Source organism: Passer domesticus, chromosome 13, assembly GCF_036417665.1.
Source record: "Passer domesticus isolate bPasDom1 chromosome 13, bPasDom1.hap1, whole genome shotgun sequence".
Taxonomy (NCBI): Eukaryota; Metazoa; Chordata; class Aves; order Passeriformes; family Passeridae; genus Passer; species Passer domesticus.
The window spans coordinates 6,632,051-6,652,485 of record NC_087486.1 but is presented as its reverse complement, the minus strand read 5'-3'; the positions used below and the strand labels follow the sequence as shown (position 1 = coordinate 6,652,485).

The 20,435-nt window shown below is 46.7% G+C and overlaps 1 protein-coding gene across 3 annotated transcripts; it reads left to right on the top strand.

Annotated features, from left to right (window-relative positions):
* Positions 1-577: 577 nt before the first annotated feature.
* On the top strand, positions 578-20,256 carry HMGXB3 (HMG-box containing 3). Of its 3 annotated transcripts, none has more exons than XM_064388073.1 (20): positions 578-804; positions 1,463-1,610; positions 2,033-2,207; positions 2,639-3,160; positions 3,820-3,918; positions 5,437-5,568; positions 7,356-7,771; positions 8,122-8,297; positions 8,589-8,686; positions 9,251-9,349; positions 9,868-10,017; positions 11,634-11,935; positions 13,292-13,419; positions 13,958-14,089; positions 14,354-14,538; positions 15,123-15,342; positions 16,440-16,573; positions 16,960-17,076; positions 17,410-17,619; positions 18,321-20,256. In XM_064388073.1, exons 2-20 carry the CDS (start codon positions 1,465-1,467, stop codon positions 18,789-18,791), a joined length of 3,912 nt encoding a protein of 1,303 aa, XP_064244143.1. In that variant the 5' UTR covers positions 578-804; positions 1,463-1,464; the 3' UTR covers positions 18,792-20,256. The 3 variants fall into 3 exon arrangements, with proteins under 3 accessions (XP_064244143.1, XP_064244144.1, XP_064244142.1); XM_064388074.1 differs by having other exon boundaries at positions 1,438-1,610; positions 8,122-8,291; XM_064388072.1 differs by having other exon boundaries at positions 1,438-1,610.
* Positions 20,257-20,435: the final 179 nt, after the last annotated feature.

Sequence of the window (20,435 nt, the reverse complement as noted above, 5' to 3'; positions counted from 1 at the left end):
CTGAGTTTTCTTGAGCAACGCTGTCCCCGATGTTCCAGGTGGACCAGCACAGGTTCACTGGCCCAGATGCCCCTTTTTATCCTGTTTTTTGTCTGTTTGCGTTGGTTTCTGTTTGCATCCTTCATTTCCATGAAGGTTTAATGCGCTCCATTGCAGTTCTGTCCAGGCTGGCTGGTTTCGCTGAGGGGCAGGGGGATGCACTTTACACAGGTGTAACACGGTACGGTGAGTACCGCATTTCTTACAACTGGCCTTGGAACCCCTTTTACAACAGAACAACCAAACCAACAATGCTTAACAATCACCAACTATTTCACAACAGTTTCTATCCCACTTTTGACAACTGCACGCACTGATGAACCGAAGAGCTCGGTGCCGTTCCTGCAGGACGCACTGGCACTGCCGCGGCCCGAGCCCTTTGCTAATTAGGCGCTAATTAATCATTAATTAGCGCGGCGCTGCGCCGCCCTCACGACAAACGGCGGGAACCGCGCACGTGCGCGCCGCCGCCTCGCCGCGCACGCGCAGGAGGAGTGAACCCTCCCGGCCGCCGTCCCGCCCCGCCGTGCCCCGGACGCCGTCTCCGCGGTCACTTCCGGCGCGGCGGCCCCGGTGCAGCCCCGCTCGGCCCGGGCCCGGCCCGCAGCCGGCCCAGCATGCCGGGGCGGCCCGCCCCGCACAGCCCGCCCGCACGCTCCCCGCTGCCCGGCCGGCCGCTGGCCCCGGCGCTGCCTCCTCCACGCCGCCGCGCCCCGGCGGGAACGTGACCCCAGCTCGCCGCCTGCCCGCCCGCGGAGCTGCGCGGTGAGTGCGGACACCCGGGAGCGGAAACGTTCAGCGGGGCCGGGGGGAGGCGCGGAGGAGCCGCGGCTCGGGTCACGGCCCGGGGCTCCCGGCACCCCGGGCGGAGCGGGGCCGGGCCGGGGCTGCACTGCCCCGGGGGAGCTGCTGCCTTTATCTCCCGTGTCCTCCCCGCGCCCTCCGTCATCGCTGCCGAGCAGGAGCCCCGGAGCTGGCGGTGCTGAGGGGTTCTGGGGCTGCTCCCTCAGCCTCCGGCCCGGCCTTGGTGGGACTCCTCGTGACTCCACAGGCAGCTCCTGGCTGCGTGTGCGGCTCGCTCTGGGTCACCAAACTCACCTGAGGGTCACCAAGCTCCCCGTGCCATTGGGAAATTCAGGTGCAGTGTGTCTGTGCTGAGCTGGTGGTATTGAGGCTATAGAAATAGAAGTTGCCCTCTGAAAGTAGATAAATAGAGGACACACAGTTATCTTCATTTAATTAGAGTCAAACGTGCATGCCAGCAGTGCTGTCGGTTTGTGAAAGCGAATAAAAGTGCTGTTTGTTGGGAGAAACAACCTGTATAGTATTTTTTATATATATATATATATAGTATGTATACTGTATAGTATAGTATATATGTCTTGTATAACCTGGCAGGAGGGTAACAGAGTGTGTGTTGTAGCCATGGAGGCTCCCTACGATGGCGCTGAGGTGACTGTGGTGATGGAGGAGATAGAGAGCACTTACACTTACACGTCTCCGGTGCCACCCAAGAAGAAGAAGAAACATAAAAGTACTGCTGATCATGGAGAAAAAGCCAAGAAGCCTCGGTAGGTTCTTTCTGCCTCCATTTAGTTCCTTGGAAGGGTGTGGGGGCAGTTTTCCTTGTTTCTGACACGAGGGGACTTTGCAGTGCACTTGGAACACTTCATGGTGTAAAGCATTTATGTGAAATATCAGCTTGATGCTTTGGGCCTGCTCAGACATTCTTTACAGGTGCCACTGTTGCTCAGTTTAGAGTTTGTTTACCCCACATAATTTGCCTTAGGCTGTTCCTCAGAGGTTCTCTTTTTTTCTTCTGAGGTTCTCCTCAGAGAGTTTTCATTTGGTTAAAAAATGCATTTGCAAATAAAATTAAATATAACTTGCTTGTCACATGACCTTGAGACAAACCTAAACCTTGTGGATTTACTTTTCCCCAAAGAATTTATGTAGAATGACCTTAATACTTCAATTTCTGGTTGTGTTTCAGATCTGCTTACCTTCTCTACTATTATGATATTTACTTGAAAGTACAACAAGAGCTTCCACACCTCCCTCAATCTGAAATCAACAAAAAGATCAGTGAGAGCTGGAGGTTGCTCAGTGTGGCTGAGAAGAGCTACTACTTGGAAAAGGCCAAGCTAGAGAAAGAGGGGCTGGACCCGGTGAGTTTCTGGGAGTTCTTTGGCTGCAGGGGAGAGAGGCAGTTCCCTGCTTACACAGCACTGTGTGGGAGGCATTTAGCTGCAGATTCCAGTTTGAATCCTTGCTCAGGGCAGCCTTTGGAGAAGCACTGTGAGGCCACTGCCTTTTGCCTTTGCCTTCTGTTCAGTCCAGGGAGGATGGATTGTAATCCAGGATGGGTATGTCTGGTAGCTGCTCTTAGCAGGTTTTTTGTGTCCTTTCATCAGAGTGAGTGTTGGTGAAGTGAGTGATAAAACCAGGAATGAGAGGGATTCTGCAGGCTCTGTCGTGTGGAGAAATTCCCAGCAAACTACTTCAGGAATCTGTTTGAACCTTAGGAACTAAAATAGCAGGATTAAGAACTGAATCTCTTCTCATCTTCATTTATTCCATCCTCTGGCTTTGCCCACAGAACTCCAAGGCATCCACTCGAACTGCAGTAGTCCCTGACATCCCAGGCTTCCGCAAGATTCTTCCTCGCTCCGATTACATCATTATCCCCAAAACCACTCTTCAGGAGGACAGGAGCAGGCCGTCTGTGGAGCTGTGTGTGACGCAGAGCCCGGCAGCGTCCGAAGGCCTGGCAGCTCCCAGGAATGTCAGCAGCGTGTCCCGTGACCCCGTGCAGAGCATCCTCTCCGTGGACGCGGGCCAGGCCGGCGCCGCGGAGCGCTGCATCGCCATCGAGGGGCTGCCCGAGGCTGCACGGGAGGCTGCTGCCTCTGAGCTTCTCTCCCGCTACGTTGGGCCTGTGACAGAGAAAGTGGCTGGAGAGATCCTCTTGGACGAGGCCTCTTTGGAAATAGAGGGACAGCCGTACCAGGCAGCCCGGGTGGTCATTGAGGAGACCCTGGTGAGCAGCCCCACAGACATGGCTGTGGCCCGTCCCCAGGTGCCCGATGGCGTGTCTGTGGTGACCGTGGTCACTGGCAGGGTAAGTCTTTCCAGTGACACTCAGGCTCCTGCCAGATCTCACCTGAAACTTCTGAGTGCTGTTTCCCACATTTTACTTGAGATGCTCAGTGGGTGCAGGAGATCCTCTAATTGCCCAGCTTGCTGATGCTGGGTGCTGAGAGAAATAGAAACTTTTGTAATCGATGATACAAAAGTAACTCCTTGACTGAGTTGTCTCTGCTTGCAGATTGACTCAGCCCTGTGCTGATACCAGTTGTGTCTTAACATGACTGAGTTCTTTTAACTGTTTGTTATAACAGTATTTGAGGTATTGCAGTGCCAGTAATTGGGTTCTGCAGTTGCACTGTAAGATTTTGGTGAGAAAAAATGATCCTGCTGTGCTTCTGATAGCTGTTTTCCTAGTTGCACAGAGGTAGAAGGGAGTCCTTTTAAGCTGAAGTTTTAGGGATCCACCATAGAAAACCATAGTCTGTGAAGAGTTGGATTCTCTGTTTTGTTTGAGGAGTTTAATAATTTCCAGAATACATCTGGTAAGGTTATTGCTTTTGCAATGATTGCTGCTCTGTCCTGTATTCTGATCTCATCAGTCCTTAAGACACATTAATGTTCATGAGAGGGAGGGATATGCATCACCATGTCTTGTTTTCTGCATATATTTTCTCTTTGGTTTCATTTTAGGATACTGAAGAGAGTAGCTCCTCCACACCTGCAACACAGTTTATCATGTTACCTTTGCCAGCTCACTCTGTTGTGGAGAACCCAGCATCAATTAAATTGGTAAGAAATTCAGAATCTTGTGTGGTGTGTTAAGGTTTGGATGTATTGTCACAGATTTGTCGTAAAGATGTCGGAGGGAGGGATTTGCTCATGGTTCAGTTTTTAAAGATAATCCAATTTGGAGTCGCCGTATCACTTGATGTATTTCTTGTCCCTTGTGTTATGTCTTGCATAGGCTAAGAGGGTCTCTGACTTCCTGCAGTGTCTTACAGGGCCCATTTCTTCTGCCTTCTTCCTCAGGGAGTTCTTGGAAGCAGGTGGAGTAGATAAAGCTTATCACAACACATCTGGCCAAAAGCAGTGTTTGTGCAGCCATCTACATCCACTACTTGGATGCATATTTCTCTTCATAAAAAGCAGTGTTCATCCCTTTAAGGGCAGGGATCTGCTTTTTCCTGCTCTGCAGGAAAACATGAACTCCAAAGCTCTTGCTTTGGCAGGAGGGGAGCGATGACCTGAGATTTTGAGAAGCATATAAAAGGCTGTGTGGCCTGTTGCATGAGGAAGAATAGTATTATTTCACTAATCTAACCACTCCAGCCACCTGGAGTTTTTGTAGCCATTTTGGGAGTTCACTGTACAGTCAGTACTGCAGCTCCTTCTGTTATATAAGCTAGCATCAAATCCTGTTTTCCAGGTTCTCTATGCTTCCAGCTGGTGGAACACTGCAGATATTTATAGTGGTGCATAGTGTGATGCTCTTCCAGTTGTCTCGGGGAGAACGGAAATACCTCAGGTTTTGTTCCTGAGAAGGATCTGGTTAAAACTGACTCATTTCTTTGACAGCAGCCCTTGCATTTCTAGAAAAAAATCTGTACCTAGTTAGGGAGTTACAGTACAACAGCTCCCTTGGGAGCTGTTGAGAGCAGGGTATTGGGAAGTGCTGTGCTGACAAAAACTCAAGTGTGTTGATGCAGTTGTCCTGGCACAGATGACACGTTCTACTTTAGTTTGTATAAATAGTGCCTGGTGATGCTGCTCATGTTTCAGTAGTTCATAGCAAGTTACAGTGAAGGATCAGGGAATACTTGACCATCCCATACAGAAACAAATTACTGACAAAACTGCCTTTGCATCATGAGAGCTTGTCTTCAGGTCTTTTTGCTGTGTTGTTGTGAGTGTTAGTAACATCTTGTCTTATTGTGGGTTGCTATTAGAAGCATTTTAATGCCATCTTACTATGACTTTTTCATGTTCAGAAAAAACTTCCACATCACTGTAAATGCAAGATTAGTTTCTCAGGAGGTTATGTGCATTGTCATCTCTGTTCTGCAGGTTGATCTAAATTCTGGTAATACCAGAGGCTGTTGAGTAGACTGAGCATTTAGACTCGCAGTAGTTATGGTGCTGACTCACCCTGACCCAGCTGTGTGGTGTTTGTTCAGTAAAATGAATAATAGTGCAAGGCTGGTGATTTGCCAAATAACATTTTAAGGTGCTTATGAGGAAAAAGAAATGATCAGCACAGCTTTGTGGTTTTCAGGTCTGTAGACAAATTCTTGACAATTCTTGTTTCAGACAACCACCTATACTCGCAGGGGACATGGAAATTGCACCAATCCTGGCTGTTCCTTCACTTATGTCACCAGGCATAAGCCACCAAAATGCCCAACGTGTGGGAACTTCCTGGGAGGGAAATGGATCCCAAAGGTAAATATGTCTTTCCTTTCCTGACTTTGAGACAAAAATTGCTGGTTTTGTGAATGCCTGTGATACTTGCAGACCTGTAGATCTAGCATAGGAGGTCAGATACACCAGAAATGATCCCTGCACTTGTGTTCCAGTGCATGTGCTGGAGCAAGTCACTGTTGCAGAGGTGAGACCTGAAATCACCCCACCTTGGGTAAAGATGCTGCTCATATCTGTTAGAATAGATGGAGCTGCATTTGCTAACTCTCTCATTGAGAGGATACACATTCTTCTGGCCCTCTGCCTGCACAGTTCCTCTGACTGGAAGGCATTGCCTGTCCCTCCTGCTACAGCCCCAGCTAAGCTTGGGAAGTTGTTTTGTGGTGATTAATATCAGCATTTGAAGTTTTTCCACAAATTTAGTTTTCTGTTGTCTTTGAATATTGCTTTTTTAACAGAGAGGAGGAACAACTGTCAGTTAACAATCCTTTAGGAGCTTGTTAATAAAGTTGATCTAGTGGAAGCTGAAGTGCTGTTGGGTATTGTTGTCTCATGGCCACGTGTCTGATCATGATGTTCCAACCTCTGACTGGAAGGAAGTTTCCAGGTGTTGGTAGAGTTGTAAAGCTTGTCTGAATGGAAAAGTGTTTCTCCACATGATGCCTACTCTGCTTAAATTATTGGCATCTCTACTAACTGTGTACAGAAAAACACACTTGATCCTTAAACCTTGGCACTATTCTGCTAATTAGTCAGCTCTGAGCAGATGTGCATTTCTGTCTGAAGCAAGACTCCTCGGGCACAATTTAAAGGATGTTCTCAGCGTGAAAATTGGCATTGACATTCAGTGGCTTTTTGTGGATTTGTTCTGAACCTGCTTTGTTTTGTGTCTGGATCCATTAAACATTCATGGATGAGAACTCTCTTGGGCAGCCTGCAAACTCTGTGGTGTCTGAGCTGAAGGCTGAGCTTCCTGTGTGGTAGGGTACAAATAGTGATGGTGACATCTTCACTTTTGTTTGGTGAATGTGCTGAGGTAGAGAGATGGCTGAATGCAAAAAGTAATTCTGGATTCTGCCTGAGCATGGCATGTCTGCTGCTGTTCAAGCCTACTCTAGTTAGAGCTGAAAGGTTTTAGAGAGAGTTTTCCTTTTTGTCTTTCAGAATTATTCTGGTCTGCTGGATTTCATTTCTGCTATATTTTCCCATATTCCAGTCCAGTGTTCATTATACCTTTGTTGACTCCAGTACAATGATTTCTGTAGCCTTAGTCTTAGAACTAACCTTTTTGTTAAAGTCAGAAAATCCTCCTAAGTAATCCTGTTTTCTGGTTGGCTCACATGCTTGCTTTTCTGAAAGCATATATCCAAAAGATGCAAATTCTCTCTCTTAACTCCCTTTGATTGCTCAATAATGTGGAAGAGCAGACAGCATCAGAGAGCTGAAACCATGAAAGAGGAGCGTAGGAGGTGGGCCCTTGCTACAGAGGGTGGTGGGTGACTTTGTGGTGTTGATGCTAATGGTGATATTTAAGGGAGTTCAAGAAAGATAGATTGATTCTTCAAAGTAAACAATGTCTAAAAATAATACATGAAGGGCCAAGAGGCCAGATACAATGTTAGCAGGGCCTTTGCTGTTGTAGGAGATGCTGTCTGTCTACTCCCTTACAATTCACTGCTTAAACACTTAGAATTTTGCTGTTTTGATCCAACATTAAATAGGCCACAGGAAACATGGCATATGTGCAGGAGACTTGCTTATCTGTGAAAGCCAAAAGCTCTGAAATGTGACTCTCTTCTTGTTTCCAGGAAAAGCAACCAAAAAGCAAATCTGAGCCAAGTTCAGGCACCTCTCTTAAAACTCCAGCAGCTAAAAGAGGTCAGCAGTCAGCCCTGGCAGAGCCCGCGGCCGCTAGCGACAGTTCTGCCAAGTGCACCTTGGAGAGCTCTGAAGCTGTCAGCCAGCTGCTGAGCGCTGTGCCTGTCGGAGGGCAGATGCCTGAGATGGAGTGGGAGGAAGTGATCATCTCTGAGGGCCACTTCCTCCCCAATAACGTGCTTGCTGAAGACAGGAAGAGTGCTGTTGGAGCGGTGCTGGGCCGGGAGAGCCAGCGGCAAGCAGACACCTCCTCGGAGCAGGCAGAGAAAGGAAGTGTAGGGCTGGGGATGTCGACATCTTCTGAGGTGTTGAGTCCAAATGCCTCTGTGAAAAAGCCACTGGTGGGGTGAGTCAGTTTTCCTTGTGTTATGGGAGCATATGTCTATTGTGTGCTCATGGGACTAGGCCAAGAAGCTGAAGGCTGTTGACTTAACTGTGTAAGACTTAACTGTGTTTGCTGTCTGTTTTGTGCCAGTTCAGGATTGTTCCTTTGAGTCTTTGTCCATCAGAACTAATATATATATTTTTTTTTAAGTGACAGATTGTAGTCACAGGGCAGATGCAGCATTAGCACTCTTTCTATTGCAATAGCTGTGATTAGTGTGCAAACAAAGCACAATTCAGAGAAAAGAGGAAAACTGAAGCTGAGGGGAAATAGATGGAATATTTTTTCCACTTGTAGCTCTTATTTTTCAGAACTGATGCAACAGCTGCTACACACAAGGGACAAGAAGCAAAGAGTAAACCAAGACCCAAGCCCTCCTTGCTGGCTGCAGCCAGACCCATGCGAGCCATTCTGCCTGCTCCTGTCACCGTGGGGAGAGAAGCCAGCACAGAGCAGCTGAGCAGCAGGCAGGCCTTTGCAAGTACTGGTAAAAGCAGCATTCTCTGTGTGCTTTGGGAGCTGTTGTCTTTCCCCACCTTGCTGAAGTGGTGTCTGCCAATAATAGGATAGGTTTCAAGGGAAGTGGCTACTAATGCTAGGAAAAAAACAGTTTGTCTCTGCCTGAGTGGAGTAAACAGGCCATGAAACACCTGCTTGGGTTATTTCAAGCTCAAAGGAAAGATCTCACATGACTAGAGTGGCATTTAACAAAGATGTCAGAAAGAAACAGAATCTGTTTTCTCACACTTAACCTGATGCATCTCTTTCCTCCTTCTAGACAAGCATTCCCCTGTGAGAACATCAGGCTTGAAGCCCAGTACACTGAAACAGTTGGGCCAGTCAGTTCTGCAGCCACCAACTGCTGAGGAACAAAAGGTTGTTCTTCAAATGCAAACTGTTTTCCTGGGATTTCTGGGGGGAGGATTTGTTTGTGGTTTGGTTTGTTTTTTTCTTTTTTCTCTCAGGTGAGTTATATGACCTGAATGAGAAATAGAACAAAAAATGTAGCAGCCTTATGATGATGAGATCTATGAGTGGCTGTTTTTATGATATGGCTGGATAGCAGAATGACTGCTTGGTGGCTTGAGTGTGGGAACTGAGCTGAGATGCTGTTGGACAATCCTGGTGTTGGTTACTTTGGGAACCTCCCAGTTACTTCCAGAAGATGTTTTAAGGATCTGCTGGTGCTTTGATAATCTGACATGCAATATTGAATACTGAGCTTTTCACCTGTAAAATATGACTCAGTATGCCAAGGTGCTGAAATGAATCTGTGAGTTGTAATTCCTTTGCATGCAGTATAGTGTCTTAAGGTATTATGGATATTAAATGACCATTAATTCATCTTTTGGAATGCTAATAGATATTGATTATTGATGCATGTATGTATTTTGTAGTAGGTGTCTAATGGGTGTTGTTTTTTCTGCTTTCCACCTCTAGCTCCACAGTTCTGTGACAAGCAGGGCATCTCAGGTTAAAGTTGTGGAAGTCAAACCAGACACGTTCCCTTCCTACAAGTACAGTTGCACTGTAACTTTGGTGAGAATTTTTCAAATAGTGTGACTTCTGCCACTGGGAGTGTCCTCTCTGGGATGGGAAGGATATGGGACTTCTGTTTTACTGACTTGCACAAATACATTTCATTTTTAATGTGAAATAATCTGTGCTTTGTGTCATCTCTAGACCTAGTCCAGGATGGCTGTGCAGGGCCTTGTTAAGAGATGGATTTTAACTCGTGTCCCCATGCATAATCCCCATCCCCTCCTTGAGTGAGCAGGGCAGATCAGGGGTTTCTGAATTAATTTAATGTGCTTCTGGTGTGGAGAACTGGCCCAGAGTGTTTAAGTGCCACGTAAAGGATTCTGTGCAAAGTGACAGGGCTTGCTATTGATGTTTAAACAAGATGTTACAAAGTGGAGATAAAACATATAATAATATTTTTTAGAATCTTGTTGGCTTAGAATCGTAGGGTCATTGAGGCTGGAAAAGACCTTTAAGATCATGGAGTCCAACTATTGAAAGTCAAGGTCAGCAAACATCTCTTTTGTGTCATTCAGGATTTGGGATTAGCAACGTCACGTGGCAGAGGGAAATGCAAGAACCCCTCCTGCAGTTATGTGTACACAAACAGGCACAAGCCACGCATCTGTCCAAGCTGTGGCTACAACCTTGCCAAAGACAGGACTGAGAAAACTGCAAAATCCCTGGTAAGGTTCAAGCTGGCTTGTTTTATCATGTCTGTTGTGAGCTGGGCAGAGAAGTTTAGTTTGCAAGTCCCTATGGAAACATGGTTTGGCTTTTTTTTTTATCATGATAAACTTTTCTGACCTAATTATTCCTGTTTAAAATATCTGTGATGATGTTTGTTGAATTCCTGTAGCAGTGGTGCTTCAGGCTGAGACTGTCTGAGCACACTCAGTGCTACCACTGGGTGTCTCCTCGACTTAAAAATGCTTCTGTTGTGTCAGTCCATGCTGGGAAAATCGACCTGAAGTCACCACATTGCTGTGTCAGCTTTGTTGAACTTCAGACTTCATCAAGAAACTCCCAAGTATGCTCTGCTTTGTGAGCAGTTTGGGGCTAGTGGCAGTTAAGTTAGTACATCTTGTATTAGAGCTTCCTGTTTTTAAGTGTTTGTAGAGCAATTTTACTTCCAACCTGAATTTATTTCTGGATGTAGGGTTTTTTTCTGATGTATAAATACATTTTCAGTTGTCTGCTGTTCTATGTGGGTGTAATTAATTCTGGGGCTATTTTATTTGCCTTTACAGTCTCAGAGGTTAGCTTTTCTCATACTGAATTGTCACGTTTTTAAAACAATAAATGAAAAAAGGAGCTTTCCTGCTCTTAGCTGAAATGCCTACCCAGCAAATAGATAGAATTTTAGTCTGTATAGTAATGACTCATCCACTTGCCTTTTTTTTTATTTTGAAGAACATAACTTTGTTTAGTGGTTTTGTTTTTTCTTTAAAAATGCAAACAAACAGAGATGGCCTGTGTGAAACTCACATGAACAGCTGTGTAAGGAACAGCAGTGTGCTTAGCTCAGCTTCCATTCTGAGAGGCATGTGGCTTGTCTCTTCCTCATTTAGTTTTTTTCTTTTTTTCTGGTTGTTGATCTATTTAACATTCCTTTAACACAGTTCATCGTTGTCTCGGGGCTGTTGACTGATCATTTATCTCATTGCTGGACTAGGCAGAAAACCAGGTTGAAATGTTGACAGAAGAGTTTCAGGGATTAAACAGATCAGCCTGTTTGGGTTCTCTTTGTTCTCCTGGCACAACCTGGAGTTTGGTTCTCCTGTGTTTGTGCATTTGTTGTGATGGTATGTGTTGGAGAAGGGTAGACTGTAGCTGATCAATTGCTATTGATTAGTGTGTTCTGTGTATCACAGCCCCCAGTTCTCTGTTAGCACTTGGTTCCTCCAGCTTCTGGAGAGCTGTGCAGGCTGCCCTGAGCCTGTGCCTGATAACCCATGGAGAAAGATAGTGGTAATTGGGGGTTCAAGTGATGAGGGTTATTGAAGTGTTCATATACCTGTTGATGGTTATCCTCACCTTCTGGATCCCCAGTCCCTGCTCTTAACAGTTTAATGGCCAATCTGTGATGGTTTGGCAGTGCAGGAGTTCCTGAAGGGCTGGGCTGTAATAAACTATTTTTGTTAAAGTAATTTGAGCTTGAAGTGGAGTCAATGATTCAGCAGTAGAGTTGAAGTCAGGTTTACTGAGCGCAAAGGCTGCTGTATTTCTGCTGCCTTTTATGACTTCTTTGGGCTTAATATTTCATCCCCGTGCTTGCCTGGTTGGATGTGTTGCTTTGCAGGAGGTCAGTCCCGGTCAGCCGGAGGTGCTGAACCCCAGCGAGCCCCTGACACCATCCCAGAGGGAGATCCAGCGCCAGTCCACGCTGCAGCTGCTGCGCAAGGTGATGCAGATCCCCGAGAACGAGTCGGAGCTGGCTGACATCTTCACCCTCATCCACGAGCTCAACAGCTCCAGGCTCATCCTGTCCAACGTGAGTGAGGAGACAGTGACCATCGAGCAGACCTCCTGGTCCAACTACTACGAGAGCCCGTGTGTGCAGTGCCTCCTCTGTAACAGCCCCTTGTTCAAAGGGGGACACAAGTAAGATTCTGCTTTGGATTTTGACTCTTTCAAACTCATGCTGATTTTCTTTGTTCTGAGTCTGCCTGAAATAATATTTGCTTTGGCCTCTGGTAGTGAAGCTGGTGAAAGTGACACTGAGTAAGCTAGATGTGTATGGAAAGGGTTTAGCAGGATCAAAGAGGGACTGCAAAGTCTAGATGTAACTTTTTTCTTATTGAAACAGAGTATTTTCATTAGTCATCCCCTCTTTGTTTTCCATTCTGATGCTTTGAGGCTGAGAGAGGAAAACTTGTGTGTTTACAGATGTACATTGTGTGATTTCCTTTTTCTCTCTCTCCCTGGTCTGAATATTTCCTGTGTGGGTCTTTTTGCTTATGATATTTTCATTCCTTTCATTTCTCAGTGTGTGCTTGAGTGAATGCTTTTTTGGAACAAGTATCCAAATTGAAACCTGAAGGACTTTCAGAACTTTTAGTAAATAAGCTAGATTGCCTTAACTAAATTTGTTTGAAAGCCTGTAGGATATCTCTTCCCTGAGTCTGCCAGACATCCTCCTGTTTCTGAAAATATTATCTAAGACTTTTCCTACAGCAAAATGGCAGGGAGTTTAATGTTGTGTCTTTCTCCCAAAAAAAATTTTGATATGAAGGATGGAGATTTGTTTTGGTGAGGCTAGCGCTAATTGAGGTCTTTCCAGAAGAGTTACTTTTCATGCTCTGTATTTTTTTCAGAACAGAGCAATCTCACACCCTGTCTCTCACCATGGGATTTACCATCCTGTGCATTGTAAATCCTTGTCTGTGCCTGGCTTTTTTGCAATGCTCTGCATGTGGGACTCTCCCATGTGCCTGCACAGGCTCTAATTGAAACCCTGCCAGTGGGAAGGAGGTGATTTTGGCTTTGATTAGTGTTTTCTCAGGTGGACAGCAGTATTTGAGCCACTGGCACTCTTCTGTCTGAACTTCCCCCTTGCCAGTTGCATTTAGAGGAGCAGACCTGTCTGAATCTCTGTGTGCAGGACAGGCTGGTGGGTGGAATGTGTTACTGATCACCACAGCAATGGTACAGACACTTCTCCCAGGGCAGCTGGGACCATAGGTTTTCTCCACCTCTGCAGCAGTAGGTGCCCAGTGTATGGAGCTGAAGGGATGCTCTAGTGCTGTTTAAAAGAGTGTGAGCAGTGACCTGACTCTGCCTGGGAAATCTGTTTTAAAATGTAACTTTTTCTGGTGTGATACGGCGTGGTGAGCTGGCTTAGATTTATGTAATAATAAACTCATGTCAGCTAGAATGTCTGAAGTTACTGCAGGGTTTGCAGTAACCCATTGGCTTCACTCAGAGTGGTTTTTTGGTTTTTTTTGTTGTGTGTTGCAGTTCCCTTGCTGGTCCTCAGGAGTGCTGGCTGCTGACAGCCAATAGATTACAGGTGGTTACAGCTCAGGTCAAAGTGTGCTTGAACCTGCAGTGTCTGGCCCTCCATAGCTTCACTGACATTTACACAGGTAGGAGAAATGTGAGTACAGCATGACTGTTGTCTGAAGCTTGGAATTGTATCAGGGCAGTGTCCAGGCACAGAAAAGCTTGGTCCCTTCCCTGCTGTACTAAACTTGAATTATTTTTTAATTACTTCTGCTTAGTCTACAAATAAATCTACATTTGTGAGTGAAAACACATGAATGTTCTGGTGAGGGGGGCCTTGCCTTGATTCACTGGTGTAGGTCTCTGTGAATGTTGAGTTCTGCAAGGCAGCCCCTGAGACCACAGTCAGAGACATCTCTGGAGAGTGCTGTTTCATGGCATTGGCTAGTGAGATGGATTGACAGCTGTTCCTTGTAGCTTTTTTAATCAACAGACAAGTCTGTGAAAGGAGCTGATCTTTCAGCAGGGAACTCTGCATTTCAGAGGTGCAGAAGCACTCTTTGTGTTTCCATTATCCTCTAAACTGTACTCGTGAGTGTGTTATGTATCAGTAAGGAATACATTTCTTTGTGAGGAAGATCTGGAGCCCTACAGACAATAACTGTCTTGTTTTAACTGCAGGCCTTTTCAATGTGGGTAACAAATTGTTAGTGAGCTTGGATCTTCTGTTTGCAATCCGAAACCATATTAAACTTGGAGAGGATCCCAGAGTGGCTGTTGGCAATATCCTTGACTCTGTTCAGGAGCAAACTGGTGGGTTTTCCTTCTTGCTTTTTACCATAACATACCAAGCTGTGACCTGATGATTGTTAGGTTATAAAAAGGCAAACCTCACCTATTTTAGTGTGGTATGTTTCTATTCAATCACTTCCTAAACCAAACAGTACCTCTGTGACCAGTTCTTTGTAACAATTCTCTGGAGGGCAGGTTTGGTTTTATCCTGTGTAGGAGAGCCCTACTACCTCTCCAGTGGCTTCAGGATGTGAAAACTGTAACAGTGGCATGTTCTCTTTTCAGATAAAAGCCTGAGCCCTGATGAGCAGGCTCAGCTCCAGGAACTGCTGTGCAATGGCTACTGGGCTTTTGAATGCCTGACAGTCCGGGATTACAATGATATGATCTGTGGAATCTGTGGCATAACCCCCAAGGTGGAAATAGCCCAGAGGAATACGGAAAATGTCCTAGCACTGAAAAATATAGAGGTAGGTTTTTCCCACAGCTCACATCCTGTTTGTGTTCAAAGCAGATCATAATGATTTTTTGCTGACTCTGGTCTTCATGATGCACAATAAATACATGAGACCTTTGTGAGTGGTTTTCTGCTGATGCCTGACAAGAGGATGTGGCTGGAGCAGCAATGCCTGTGCTTCCTCTTAGAGGTGTTGATGTGTAGTTCAGGGAAAACAAGATCCTTTGTCCGTGGACCACAGCTTTTGTCCAGCAGCCTTGGGCAGCAGGAACCTTGGATGGAAGTTGTTGAATTTGGTCTTCTTCCTTTGACATGAACACATTCCTTTTTTTCCTCAGGTTTTCCTGAGGTGCTGTCTTCTCTAATGGGGAAAAAGCCCTAGTAGGAGAATGTAGCATGTCTGGCTTTTATGTCAAATATGTAAATTTTGAGTCTTACATGATGCAAAGTGGTTGTGGGAAGCTTTAGGAGACTGAAATAATTTTGCTATATTTGAGCTAAGCACTCTCCTGGATAGTCCTCATGCCGTGAATGAGACTGACACAGTCAAATGGACTGTGGTTTTTGTATTTGACCACTCTTTCTTTCTTTTTGTAGTTTACTTGGCCAGAATACTTGCCATCAAGTGAAGTGAATGTGGAAGACTTTTGGTCCACGATGGAGACAGAGGTGATTGAGCAGGTGGCTTTTCCTTCTAGCATCCCCATCACAAAGTTTGATGCCTCTATTGTTGCTCCTTTCTTCCCTCCACTGATGAGAGGAGCAGTGGTGATCAATACAGAGAAGGACAAGAACCTACATGCACAGCCAGTGCCAGGTAATGGCCCAGGTTGTGCTTGTTAAGGGAGTGCTTGATGTGTTGGTGACTTCAGTCTTGGTGATGTTTAGCATTAAGAATAGCTGATTGCATGACACTTTAGAAGTTATGTGTGCTGAGAAAAGACAGGAACATTGAGGTGATTGCAGCTTTCTCAGGCTCTTTGCTGCTTGAGGCTTGGCTTTTCCTGTGAAGTTTGGATGCACTGATGGCTCTGATGCATGTGAGACATGGGGGACATGACAGCATTGCACCCCAGGTGAGATAGAGTCTGATTGCAGAGGGATGCATGCACATCTTGAATGCCAGTCAGTGTTTGTTTCATGTTAGACTGACACTTGGAGTGTGGAAGTTACTGGTAGTGCTTGGTATCTCAGTGGTACAATCTCAATAAAGGGGTGAGTAAGTTTTTTGCAGAACTTGAGGAAAAACTAGGAAAGTGGTGTGCTAGTCCTGATCAGAGTTGTCAACATTCAGTACATCATACATATTGACTGCATGGAACAAGAAGCAGTGAGAGGAATAATCTCAGATCCGAGAGCTAAGATCAGTTAGCACCTGGTTCCCTTAAGAATTTGGGTGTTGTGCATAGGAAGGAAAACTGGCTTTGCAAGCTTAGCAAGTGTGTGAGTTGGTTTTGCAGACAGGGCTGCAGCTGCTTCAGAGTTGGGCTGCAGAAGAGCTGTGTGGGCTTTTGTGGAAGTGGAGCTCCAGAGAAAGAACCAGGGAGATGTGAAGGCTGAGCCTGGAGCTGTTCAGCCCAAAGGCTGCAGTAACATTTGTCTCTGCTCTTCTTCACTTGGTTGTCCTCACATCAGTCATTTAAAGGTTCCTCACATCAGTCATTTAAAGGTTACAAATGTCAGGATAGATAAGTGCTTTTGGAGTCTGCAGCCATGCTGGGCTCAGGCTGGTGACCTCAGCAGTGAAGGGCTCAAGACAAGTGGTCTGTGATGTGCTTTGCAAGTAGGACTGTTCACAGCTCTCTTGCTGGCTGTGGGTTGTGCAATCTTTGCTTCTGTAGTCTTCTTAGGAAATTATTTTGGTTAGTTCCCTTCCTGAGAATGAGTGCTGAGACCCGTTTCCTGCCTTGGCAGGTAATGGGAGTGCCTTGGTGAGGCTCCTTCAGGAAGAAGTCTTCAGGCCTGAGCTGATAAACTCTTACAGTGAGGAAGAGCTGCAGAGCTTTCTGACACAGTGTGGCATCCCCTGGGAGGCATCCCATACAAAGGTAATGGCTTGTTTGCACACATACAAGCCTGCAGGAGTGGAGCTGTTCTTCACTGTCTTTCCCTCATCCACTCTTGCCATCCTAGACAATTAATTTCTCATCTGGCTGCACTAAGGGCAGGGATGGGTGCCAGCAGGTTATAGGATAATTTTCACATGGTGAAATAAATTGAACCTTTGTGGGCTAGAAGAAAGGAAGCCTGTAATTACCTTGTCACTGGCTCAGCATTGTGTAATTGCCTGTCATCCTCACAGTGCTGAGTGTGGGATTAGGAAGTTATTGGATGAAGTGCAAATTGGGATTTGGGAGACCTTGTATGCTGTCTTTTCCCTCTCTGCAGGGGTCTGCTAATTTTAGTCACTTTCTCTGGGGCCTGTCTTTTCTAGGATGAGCTCTGCTATTCCCTCCTGGCTCTCTATGAGTTTGTACAGAATGGGACAAGCATTACACCATCTTCTGCTCATCACACAGGAGGGAAAATCTACAAAGTGTGTCCACATCAGGTAGGAAAGAATGGAGCCACAAGTTTTTTTTTCTTCCTTGGCTATTCATTATTTGACTTAACAGCATGGAACTTCCTTATTGAATAGAAGCAGTGGAATGGGCTTCTCTGAGCTTTGGGAATGAAACATGTTCCTCAGGGCTTGGAAAATTCCCCAAGACAAGGGGAATGTGTTTGAGGAGGAAGCAGAGTATCTATAGAGAAAGTATCTGTCTGGTTACTGCATAGTCTGGAATACCTGGAAGGAAGCTGAATGTTTTTAAGACTAGATTTTTTTTCTGTAAGTTTTCAGTTTTATTGTACTGCTGGTGTTAATCCATTTTTATTTTTCTAGGTTGTGTGTGGCTCTAAGTACATAGTAAGAGGAGAAAATGCTCGGGATCATGTGGACTTGTTGGTATCCTCACGTCACTGGCCTCCAGTGTATGTTGTTGATTCAGCCTCTTCAGTGGCACTCTGTGCAGACCTTTGCTGGCCTGGCCTGACTTCCCAGATGTGGGGGAAGAACCAGGGCTGCTTCTCTGACCCCATGGAACCTCCAACAGTGAGTTATGTGTTTGCTCTCTGCAAAGTGTGGCAGTCCAGCATGGGAAAGCTGCAAGGGAGATGAAAATTAACACCCCCCCACCAATATGTAACCTGCATTGTGGCTCAAGATAATTTAATAAAATCATAGAATGGTTTGGGTTGGAAGAGCTCATCCAATTCACCCTCCTGCCACAGGCAGAGTCACCTTCCACTCGGCCAGGTTGCTCACAGCCCCATCCAACCTGGTCTTGAACACTGCCAAGGGTGAATTTGACCTGATAAATATCTCCTGATTTAAGCTTTGCTAGTGCATCACTCCTAAGCATAGCAGAATGTATTACGTGTTGCCTGGGCATTGTGTTTCATTAATTGTCCTTAATAGGAAGAGCTGTGCTGGGAGTGCATTGTAACAGTTCAGCTCATGAACTTTGGAGCACATCACTTATTTTGACACAGCAACTCACTTCTTTCAGACTGCTGCTGTTCCTTGAGAAGTGGGAGAGAAATATTGTTCCTGGTGCCTTGGGGTTATCTGAGGGCATACAAGTGAGGAGGGAGTGTACATACCATCTTTGTGGCACGTAGGGGAAGCCTGGATCATTTAGCCCTCCATCTGTCCTGGGCCATAATGGTGGTTGGAGTTTGGCCAGCCAGTATTTTGTCTTCTCAGCTGTGGGGAAGTTGTTGTTCCACCTGGTGTGTGTGTCTCTCCCCCAGTACGTGTCCTGCCCTGAACTGCTGGACCAGCACTACAGCGTAGACGTGACGGTGGCCGAGCACTCCCTTCAGCACCCCATCACCAAGTCCTCGGCGCGCCGCATCGTGCACGCGGGCTCGGAGCAGGGCAGCCCCTGGGACCCCACGGCGCGGCACCGCTGCATCGCGCTGTGCCGCGAGCTGGAGCCCTACGGCGCCATCGCCGCCGCCATCAGCGACAGCAAAACCAGCCACGCGCGCCAGCGCCCCATCACCTTCGAGAACCCCACGCACTATTACCTCTACAACCGCCTCGTGGACTTCCTCACCAGCAGGGAAATCGTCAACAGGCAGATCCAGGAGATCGTGCAGAGCTGCCAGCCCGGGGAGGTGGTGATCCGTGACGCGCTCTACCGGCTCGGTGTGGCCCAGATCAAAACGGAAACGGACGAGGATGAAGAGGGGAAGCAGGAGGAGGATAGAGGTTGCTGAGTTGGTTTCTCTCTCTGGCCGTCTCTGGTTTCTCTCTCTGGATGGGTGGGCTGAGCCAGCTTTTGCAGCTGTCTGGCTTGAGAGTTTATTTTTTATTTTATTTTATCAGCCTCCACAGGTTGGAGATGTGATGCTGGTGGCTTTGACTGCTGTTACTGACCAAAGAGCTCTGTGCTTCCATAGCATCGTGATAGCTGCTGTGAGCATGGGTCTGTCACCCCCTTGCACAAGGCTGCAACTGCCTCCAAGGCATGTGGTGGATCTGCTGTTCAGGGCTGTGGGATGTTGCCCTCCCTGCAGCTGCAGAGGGGAGAGGAGTTGCTGGTAGCAGGGAGTGTGCGTGGTCAAGCACACACAGGTTTTTTAATTCTGAATCTTGCTTGCTGACTTCTTTGTGCTTATTGGTGGCAGGGCTGGGGGTGTGGGACCAGGCATAAACGGTAGATGGCTGCAACGATTTCCCCCAAAACATTCTGAATAGGTGAATTTAGGATACTGACTCCTGCTTGGTAAACTTGGAGAGCTCTCATAGGCATTGGCTGCAAGGAGTCTTGAGGAGGAGGAGGAGCTGAGCTGTATCTGGGGAGCCTCTCTGGAGGCTGCACTCCTGGTCCAGGATCGTGGGGGCTTTGGCTGCAGGGAGTTTCTGGAATTGTTTGTCCCTTGCTGTGAGCACTAATAACTTAGAAGCCAAAAGGTACAGTGAGAGGAGAGTGTTCTGTATGGTAATGTCAGAGCTGAGCCCCAGGCCAGCTGAGGGGTTGCAGGATGGTTTATGTGCTGTGCAAGGGGTGGCTGTGGAGAGGGGAGGGACACTCAAACACTGTCTGGGGGAAAAAGGAGGAATGATGAATGCAGTGTCATCAGAGCGAGCAGGGTTCTCTATTCCACCCTCATGGACGTGCTGGGAGAGCTGCACCCATCACTTTGTCAGGTGCCACACCTGCCCTGCCCACGCTCTCACAGCACTCTGGGGGTTAGAGGAGTCTCCTGCTGCCCAGGTTGCTTTGTCAGCCCCTTGAGAGGAGTCAGGATGAGACCTCAGCCTCTGCAGCACGCCTGAGGAGCACCTGGGGCTGTGGGTGCAAAGCTGTGCTGTCACTGCTCAGCTCCCTTCGGCCATGGCTGGTGGTGAAGGTGTTTGGTGTTTGCTGTGACCCGCAGAGGAGACAAGCAGGATGCCAGACTGCTAAGTTGCCATCTTGGGAGTTTATTTTGTCTGAGTGAGCAGTGGGGAAGATTCTGAGGCTTGCGGTGTGGTTGAAAACTCCCTTCTGTGAAGGGGAACTATTGAGTACCGTACTGTTAAAGTAAATGTATTAAGTCTGAGCAAATGCAGTAATCATGGCTTGGGGTTTTTCTGTTAAGAACATTAACTTATTATAAGAGACATTAGTGACTTTTTTCAGTCAGTGATAAAGTTTAATAAATTATCTCCAATTTTGGGGGTGAAACTGTGGTCAAGTGACTTGGGTTGGCTTTTTTTTGTGTACAAGACCTGGATGGCTCCAGGAGAAAAGGCACAAACTGCTGAATCTCTTCTGCATTTGCCCTGCTTTTGGAATTGCACTTGCCCCAGAAACTGGTGCCATGTGCCACATGGTGACTTGTCAGATGTCCCATCATCACAACTGAAATTACATT